This window comes from Oncorhynchus tshawytscha, linkage group LG26, assembly GCF_018296145.1.
Source record: "Oncorhynchus tshawytscha isolate Ot180627B linkage group LG26, Otsh_v2.0, whole genome shotgun sequence".
In the NCBI taxonomy this organism is placed as follows: domain Eukaryota; kingdom Metazoa; phylum Chordata; class Actinopteri; order Salmoniformes; family Salmonidae; genus Oncorhynchus; species Oncorhynchus tshawytscha.
In genome coordinates, this window is record NC_056454.1 from 14,596,118 (window position 1) to 14,606,076 (window position 9,959).

At 39.2% G+C, this 9,959-nt stretch overlaps 1 protein-coding gene across 1 annotated transcript; it reads left to right on the forward strand.

Annotated features, from left to right (window-relative positions):
• The first annotated feature begins 3,587 nt into the window (after nucleotides 1-3,587).
• LOC112225232 (plasma membrane ascorbate-dependent reductase CYBRD1) lies at nucleotides 3,588-7,142 on the forward strand. The gene is made up of 4 exons (XM_024388978.2): nucleotides 3,588-3,836; nucleotides 4,616-4,824; nucleotides 5,097-5,251; nucleotides 5,362-7,142. The coding sequence occupies exons 1-4, from the start codon at nucleotides 3,611-3,613 to the stop codon at nucleotides 5,633-5,635; spliced, it is 864 nt and encodes a 287-aa protein (XP_024244746.1). The 5' UTR covers nucleotides 3,588-3,610; the 3' UTR covers nucleotides 5,636-7,142.
• Nucleotides 7,143-9,959: the final 2,817 nt, after the last annotated feature.

The following is a 9,959-nucleotide window of genomic DNA, read 5'->3' on the forward strand; positions in this document are numbered from 1 at the left end:
GCATGACACAATTAATTTTTCCAACAATTGTTTACAGACAGATTATTTCACTGCATCATAATTCCAGTGGGTCAGAAGTTTACATGCACTAAGTAACCAAATGAAAATGTTGAAAAGTCCAAATATATTTGATATTTGAGATTCTTCAAATTAGCCACCTTTTGCCTTGATGACAGCTTTGCACACTCTTGGCGTTTTCTCAACCAGCTTCATGAGGTAGTCACCTGGAATGCATTTCAATTAACAGGTGTGCCTTGTTCAAAGTAAATTTGTGGAAATTCTTTCCTTCTTACTGTGTTTGAGCCAATCAGTTGTGTTGTGTTGTGACAAGGTAGGGTTGGTATACAGAAGATAGTAAAAAGACCAAGTCCATATTATGGCAAGAACAGCCCAAATAAGCCAAGAGAAATGACAGTCCATCATGTTGACAGTCATGACGTTGGCCTGTGGGTAAGGTTTATGACCCCCCTCCCCCATAAATACCTTTCTCCCCCTCTTTCTTGACTCTACTAAAGGACTCTTGAATAGCCTTTGTTAAACATAGAGAGTCTGGGAACATCAAAAGGTGGGGGGAAAGGAACCATATTTCGGTAATAGAACCAGTTGAAAATATGCGTTGGTAATTAATGAATATGATGTCAGTTCGGTTGTCATCTGAGACATTATGACTGATGACAGGACGACATTAACTGTATCTGGGAAAGTCTACACATTCTAGTTATCAGATTCACATGGAATTGTTGTGCAATTTAAATGTTTGAATATGAAACTATTTGTGAAAAGATTAAATGTAATTTTAGCTTCCAAATGAGAGAATTGGGTTTTCATAAGGTTAGAACTCTGCTCAATCAGTGGCCCGCCTGTCACAATGCCTGGAGTGGTGGGTGCGGAGTCAAATGCAGAGAGCAGAGGAACTGGGGAAACCGACTTTATTAGGTTTCCAAAGCGAACGCCAGAATCAACAGGCGAAAATCGACACAAAATTGTCCAACCCAACACAGGGCACAAACGGACAGGTACACAACACGCACAACCTGACTAACAGAAAAACAAGCCTGCACAAAAACAGGCGGGCCTAACAGACTTAAATAGACTGAATCAAAAACCAAAATAAGAGACAGGTGCAACCAATAAGACCAAACAAACAGAAAAGGAAAAGGGGATCGGTGGCGGCTAGTAGACCGGCGACGATGACCTCAGAGCGCCGCCCGAACAGGCAGGGGAGCCACCTTCGGTGGGAGTCATGACACCGCCCCTGTGAAGAGACATGGGTTATAAACTATGAAACACACCCTTCTCTCCCTCCACTATATAAGCCCTTGACGAAAATGTAATCTTCTGTTCCGAGGATGTGAGGACGACGGTCCTACACTAAGCCAACCTCAGCGTGAGCTTTGGTTGCGAATGGTATGAACTTTGAACTCTTATTCACTACAGAAGTGATACCTCCTAGCCGTTGAGTTAGCAGCGGCCGCTGCAAAGGTGGGCTTGGAAAGGACGGACGACGTATCCAGTCTAACACACAACGACGATACTACAACGTATTCAATTTACCACCATAGACATTCTTTCGAGTACAGGAAGATCTCTGTTGGCCAACACGGCCAGCATCTACGACCAACCTACCCGAAGCCCAGCTCCGAGTAAATATTTATTGCATTTTCCTTTTCCAAATGGGCGGTAATTTAGAATGCATAAGATACTGTATTTACGATAGCATGGCTTCTCCCTTTGTTCCTCAGTCTTCTCGCTCTTTCACTCAAACCCAACCCCCTTTCCTTTGTGTAACAAGACATTATGTTGGCTCCGTCACCAGGGACGTTTTCTGTATGACATAATTTGCATTCTGTGTATATATAATTATGTGTGATTAGTTAGGTATTTAGTAAATAAATAATTAAACCACAGCATTTTGCAGCAATACGCCATCCTATCTGGTTTGCGCTTAGTGGGACTATTATTTGTTTTTCAACAAGACAATGACCCAACACACCTCCAGGCTGTGTAAGGGCTATTTGACCAAGAAGGAGAGTGATGGGGTGCTGCATCAGATGACCTGGCCTCCACAATCACCTGACCTCAACCCAATTGAGATGGTTTGAGATGAGTTGGACCGTAGAGTGAAGGAAAAGCAGGCAACAAGTGCTCAGCATATGTGGGAACTCCTTCAAGACTGTTGGAAAAGCATTCCAGGTTAAGCTGGTTGAGAGAATGCCAAGAGTGTGCAAAGCTGTCAAGGCAAAGGGTGGCTACTTTCTAGAATCTAAAATATATTTTGATTTCTTTAACACTGTTTTGGTTAATACATGATTCCATATGTGTTATTTCATAGTTTTGATGATTTCAATATTATTCTACAATGTAGAAAATAGTACAAATAAAGAAAACCCTTGAATGAGTAGGTGTGTCCAAACTTCACTGGTACTGTATATTTAAAAAAATATTTTTTACATATTTATACGGGTGAGCTTAATGTTGTTCATTTCAGTGGTTTCAGAGTCCCACAATAAGAGCTGAGATGCTAATAATTGTGTAAACTCTTTACTGTTGTGTTCTGTGGGTGTCACTGAGTAGGCTGATTTCCCATTTCATAGGTGCACAATCCATATGTTAGGCTGTACAGTGCAATATGAATGTCCAACACACAACAGACTGACTGGAAAAGTGATGACCCACAATCAAAGTCCTGCAATAAGAGCTAAGACGCTAATATTTGTGTAAACTCTTTACAGTTGTGTTCTTTGAGTGTCACAGAGTAGGCTGATACGCCATTTCATGAGTGCACAATCCATACAGTAGGTTAGGCTGTACAGTGCAAATAAGAATGCCCCTAATGCAATTCTGAATTCAAATACATCCACAGTTCAAATTCAACATATATATATTTTTTTGTCAAATTAACTAAGAATTTTCTTTTGTTGATTTTGTATGAGCATTATCTTGTTCAATTGTGGCATTATTGCACAATTTTTTATCTGTTTGAATCCGTTTCAATTGGGATATTTTGAACAGCGAACACCGATTATTTTATTGTTGCTCATGCTAATGTTGTGCACGACCCATTGGTGATCTGTTTTATATCTGCTGTGTCTGTGTAACCTGGTCTCGGTGCATTTCGTATCATTCTTTACCTAAATACGTAACTCTCCATTTAGTATGATATGTTACATTTCGTATTGTATGTATTCATTTTTGAATGTCCATAATCCATTTCGTATGATATGTTACAAATTACAATTCGTAGCTAAAAAGCAGTAAGAAGTTGAAAGTTGCTAATTAGCTGAAATTGTCTGATGAGATTCCAACATGCAGCCTTGGAGTTATTATATATTTTTGTTATACGCCCACCGTTCCACCCAGACCAACCATCATCCTTTCATTTTTGCCTTCTGTCCTATGTAACCGTACCAAACGTAACATATCATACTAATTTGATGGTCCCGGACTGACCGACTACTATGTTACGTCTTGTCTATGAGACCAGTCTGTTCTGTCTGACCCATTTGTAACAACGGAGGTTACAAAACTTTTTCAGATTTGTTATTGGAAAATAATTACTCATGACCCCCCTTCCCACTCCCCACTTGAAATTCCTCAAATCACTTCCTACATGAATCCAGTGTTGGCGTTCGCGCTGTTAGAGATGGCAATGGAGAATTTCAAGCAGTTCCTGTTCGCTTTGACCGCTGCCGTTACCGTTGGTTTTGTCTCGATAATTTTTGTTTTGAGATGGGTATTCTACTTCAAGGAAGGTTTAGCATGGGATGGAGGACTGGCCGAATTCAATTGGCACCCGGTTTTAATCGTTACCGGGTTCATTTTTATGCAGGGAATTGGTGAGAAGTTTGTATATGTTTATTACTCTCTCAAGTACAGAATTCAACTAAATCTGAAGCGATTGAGTTGGGCCGACACGGTCTTCGGTTTAACAAGTTATTTTGAAACTGAAAGTTATTTCACCAAGCCATTTGGAATCTGGAAGATTTTTCTCCCAAGATTCCGAAGTAACGTTAACCCAAAGAAAGGGCTAGATTGTATCTATTCACTGTCAGGGTACTATTATTGAAAGAAATATGCATTGTTTTCTAAACCGTTTCGGTTGTTTGCTTTATTATCATCAGTTTTGTTGTATACAAATATGTTAGATCACGATCTATGCTAATGTTGCACTGATGCATTTCTGAGTAAAAGAAGACCCTTTGATTCTTTACACAGTTTAACTGAATGAGTTCTACTCAGATTTTCTACCAACATTCCAGACCATGTGCATTCTTCCACTTGAAGTAGGCTATTTCCTTGAGTGTAGCCTAAATAACTTAAATTACACAGTAACTTTGATTTGTATGTGATTGGGATTACATTCGTTTAAAATTATTTTATTGGCCTACCCGCTTAAACTAAACCAAATGAAAACGATATAATGCGGTGGCCTTATTTTATTGTGTAGAAGTAGGCCTACCTCATAGTGATGTAAGAAACAGGATGTTACAACATCTGGTACTTGTAGCATGAATTGCTCGTCTCAGAGTATTATTCACATTCAATCTCTTTGGATTGAATGCATTTTCATGATTAAACATCAGTTGAATAAGTAGGCTATTTTTGTCGGTTTCAGCCATTATCGTGTATAGGTTGCCATGGACCTGGAAGTGCAGCAAGTTAATGATGAAGTTTATTCATGCTGGCTTAAACATGCTGGCCTTCATTTTCGCTGCCATATCTCTGGTAGCAGTATTTGATTTCCACAACTCACAAAACATCCCCAACATGTACAGCCTGCACAGCTGGGTGGGGCTAGCAGCTGTGATACTATATTCACTACAGGTAAGTACACCAAAATATCTTGTGTAGCCTATTATGATGCTGTAGAAGTGTCCTTAATGAATGCTTCATAATGTATTATATTGTTATAAAGCTTTGTCATAAAGCATCATTTTAATAGATTTTTTTCTTACTATTTAACTACAGCTCTATGCATGGACGCTTGGGTAGGCTGTTTATGAAGTACATTTTATGGCACAGTAAGACCGGTATATTCCATTCTTCATTACAATGCTTGACAGAGTTTCCTGATGTTTCCTTCTTTTACTGAGCAGCTTGTCCTGGGAGTGTGTATATACCTGGTACCCATCACCCCGACATACCTGAGAGCAGCGTTTATGCCCCTGCACATCTACAGTGGCCTGTTCATCTTTACCAGTGTCATAGCCACTGCACTTATGGGCATCACAGAGAAGCTCATTTTTGGCCTGTAAGTTTTATAATATGGGAAATATGGGACATACACTAAACTTTGGTACTTAGAGACCCCATTTTATAAACATATTACAGCTATAGCTAACTCTCTTCTTTGTCTCTCAGGAAAAATCCCAGTTACAAAGACTCTCCCCCAGAGGCCACCTTTGTGAATGTGCTGGGAGTACTTATAGTTATTTTTGGAGGAATCATCCTCTGGATCGCTACTCGCCCCTCTTGGAAACGCCCCAGTGAGCAGGTCCTGCGCTCCCCGCCTACTAACGGGGGTGGGTCAGTTGGCATCAAAGTGTCTCAACAAACTGACCCGATTGACCCCAAAGGCAATGGAGATGCCAGGAGAAGGAGTGGTAAATTGGAGGACTCCGGACAGGTCAACTGAGTAACATGAAATCCAACTGCTGATTCTGTCTGTCTGTTGATGCTTTAAAAAGTTGCATTTATCTACTGGCATTCCCTCAGCAAATGTAAACCTTTGTTCCAAATAGCACCTTGAGGAATTGTTTCCAACAGTTCCAGAATGTTGATCTTTAAACAGTGTTTTTTTATTTGATATAATTGAATGTAATGGACAATGATTTGATAAAAGGATTGAACTAGCCTATTGAAGATTAGACAGATTATCAAATATACTGAACAAAAATATAAATGCAACAATGTCAAAGATTTTACTGAGTTACAGTAAGTAAGTCAATTTAAATAAATTAGGCCCTAATCTATGGATTTCACATGACTGGAAATACAGATATGCATCTGTTGGTCACAGATACCTTTTTAGTAGGGGCGTGGATCAGAAAAACAGTATCTGGTGTGACCACCATTTGTCTCATGCAGTATGAAATCTCCTTCACATATAATTGATCAGGCTGTTGGTTGTGGCCTGTAGAATGTTGTCCCACTCCTCTTCAATGGCTGTGCGAAGTTGTTGGAACTGGAACACACTGTCGTACACGTCGATCCAGAGCATCCCCAAACATGCTCAATGCGTGACATGTCTGGTGAGTATGCAGGCTATGGAAGAACTGGGACATTTTCAGGTTCCAGGAATGTAGTACAGATCCTTGCGACATGGGGCCGTGCATTATCATGAAGTGATGGCGGCGGATGAATGGCATGACAATGGGCCTCAAGATCTTGTCACGTAATCTCTGTGCATTCAAATTGCCATCGATAAAATGAAAGTGTGTTTGTTGTCCGTAGCTTATACCTGCCCATAAACCCACCGCCTCCATGTGGCACTTTGTTCACAACTTTGACATCAGTAAACCACTTTCCCACATGATGCCATGAATGTGGTCGGCGGTTGTGAAGCCGGTTGGACGTACTGCCAATTTCTCTAAAACAACATTGGAGAACGCTTATGGTAGAGAAATTAACATGCAATTATCTGGCAACGGCTCTGGTGGACATTCCTGCAGTCAGCATGCCAATTGCACGCTCCCTCAAATCTGTGGCGTTGTGTGACAAAACTGCACATTTTAGAGTGGCCTTTTATTGTCCCCATCACAAGGTGACCTGTGTAATTAGCTTTTTGTGTTCATGGAACATTTCAAGGACCTTTTATTTCAGCTCATGAAATGTTGCGTATATATTTTTGTTCAGTGTACATATTCCTTACATTTGTGTAACTTTTATAATGATTACATACTGTATTCTTCAGTGTTTTTATTTTCATTTAAGGCAAGATTTACAGAACAAACACATCTTTAGGTGTGAGGGTTGAATCCATTATAATCCAAATATATATGTATTATTACATACAGGTCTACTTAAAGGCAATATAGACAAACACAAATTTAATCATTACTCTGTTCAATATACTATTGATTTAAATCAGTGAGGAATTCATGATTGCTGCTTAATAGTATTAAAGCATATTTTACAAATGATTTAGTACATTATAACATTACCATGTTTGTAGACATGACGTCTATATACATTTTTGTTGCATTTTGATCACAGGCAGCTTCATTAACCGCAAAACAACAGTCTCAATGTCAACAGCGAAGAGGCGACTCTGGGATGTTGGCCTTCTAGGCAGAGTTCCTCTGTCCAGTGTCTGTGTTCTTTTGCTCATCTTAAACTTTTCTTTTTATTGGCCAGTATGAGATATGTCTTTTTCTTTGCAACTCTGCCTAGAAGGACAGCATCCCAGAGTCGCCTCTTCGCTGTTGACGTTGAGACTGGTGTTTTGCGGGTACTATTTAATGAAGCTGCCAGTTGAGGACTTGTGAGGTGTCTGTTTCTCAGACTAGACACGCTAATGTACTTGTCCTCTTGCTCAGTTGTGCATCAGGGCCTCCAATTCTTTCTATTCTGGTTAGGGCCAGTTTGCTCTGTTCTGTGAAGGGAGTAGTACACAGCGTTGTACCAGATCTTCAGTTTCTTGGCAATTTCTCACATGGAATAGCCATTTCTCAGAACAAGAATAGACTGACGAGTTTCAGAAGACAGTTAGTTCTTTGTTTCTGGCCATTTTGAGCCTGTAATCGAACCCACAAATGTTGATGCTCCAGATAGTCAACTAGTCTAAAGAAGGCCAGTTTTATTGCTTCTTTAAATCAGAACAACAGTTCTCAGCTGTGCTAACATAACTGCAAATGGGTTTTCTAATGATCAATTAGCCTTTAAAATGATAAACTTGGATTAGCTAACACAACGTGCCATTGAAACACAGGAGTGATGGTTGCTGATAATGAGCCTACCTATGTAGATTTTCCATAATTGTTTTTTTAATTCAGCCGTTTCCAGCTACAATAGTCATTTACAACATTAACAAAGTCTACACTGTATTTCTGATGAATTTGGTGTTATTTTAATGGTTTAAAAAAAAAAAGATTTTCTTTCAAAAACAAGGACTAAGTGACCCCAAACTTTTGAACGGTATGTATGTATATATTATCTGTAGGGTCAATGGAATTTCACACCTTGGATCCAAATCATAGTATTAAATGCAGAAAAATTGTCAGGACAAGGACATGTATTTCTCCAGTAACACTTATCTTCATTAGCCGCAACTGCGATCTTAGTACTTTGAGTAGACAGTGCTCCCTACTGGCGTAGTAAGATGATTTCTAGCAAATCTCTGCTGCGGATATTCATTTGACTATCGCTCTTCTGCACACGTAATTCCGCAATACACATCCGTTATGTTGGGTCATGGATACAAAAAATATCCAGTTTTTGTCAAATTAACGTTGTATTGACTTCTCTTAGCAGGTTAGTTGAATTAACGTAGCATGAATTAAACATGCAACAAAAAAATACGTTAATTTGATAAAAGCTGGATCCTTTCTAGCCATTGTGTTGGGGGTCGGCACTAGTTACCACAGCCACAAAGTCAGAACGCCCACATAGTCAACCAATCAGACGAGGGAGTGTGATGACGCGTTTGCCGGTTTAAGGTTCTTGGGAAACGACCAATGAGATGAGGGAGTGTGACGCGTCTGCCGACCGGCATGCAGGGACAGCCATGCATTTACAAGTCTTTTTAGAGAGTATTAAAAACAATGTTCTCCCTCCTACAATGAGTCAGGGGTTAATAACAATGATACCTAAGCCTAAAAAAAAGTGCTGCTTATCGATAACTGGCGTCCAATTTGTCTTCTTAATAATGACTATAAGATATTAGCCTTACTACTTGCAAAAAGAATTAAAGAAGTCCTAGATGCAATCATTGATGAAACACAGTCTGGCTTCATGAGGAACAGACATAGTTCTAACAATGTCAGACTAGTTTAGACATACTTGACTACTCAGACTTAATAACTGAGGATAGCTTCATATTATTTTTAGATTTTTATAAAGCATTTGACACAGTAGAGCATCAGGTTATCTTCCACTCCCTTGAGAGACTTGGATTTGGGGATTTTTTCTGTAAGACTCTCTATGCAAATGGTAACAGCTCTATCAAATTGAAATATGGCACCTCACCTAGATTTGAGTTAAAAGAGAGGAATTGGGCAAGGTTGTCCTATCTCTGCGTACCTGTTTTTATTAATCACCCAACTTCTTGCAAATTCTTTAAATAATAGTCCTGTACAAGGTATTTCCATAGTTGGTAAAGAAATTATTATAAGCCAGCTGGCTGATGATACTACACTTTTTCTGAAAGACACTAACCAAATTCCCATATCGATCAATGTGATACAATCCTTTTCCAAAGCGTCTGGTCTATATCCTAACATTAATAAATGTGAACTCATACGTCAAAGATTGTGTGACACCTTCATATTATGGTATTCCAGTAAAATAAGAACTTACATATTTAGGCATAACCATTACAAAGGATCAGAAGTCTAGAGGCTTACTAAATGTTAACCCTCTTATTAAAAAACCCCAGAAGAAGCTAAATCAATGGCTACAGAGGGACTTATCTTTAAAAGGTAGAATCCTAATAACCAAGGCCGAAGGTATCTCTAGACTAACATATGGCACTCTATCTTTATATCCTGACAGTAAAATAAGCAAGGAGATAGACCAGATGCTTTTCAACTTTCTTTGGAGAAACCGTACCCATTACATTAGGAAAACTGTTGTAATGAACACGTATGAGAATGGTGGACTGAATGTTCTGGACTTTACTACGTTAAATAATACTTTTAAGATCAATTGGATAAAACAATTCCTAAGATTCCCACTTCTATCTGGAATCGCATTCCTCATCATGTCTTCTCTAATTTTGGTGGCCTTAACCTCATGTTGTT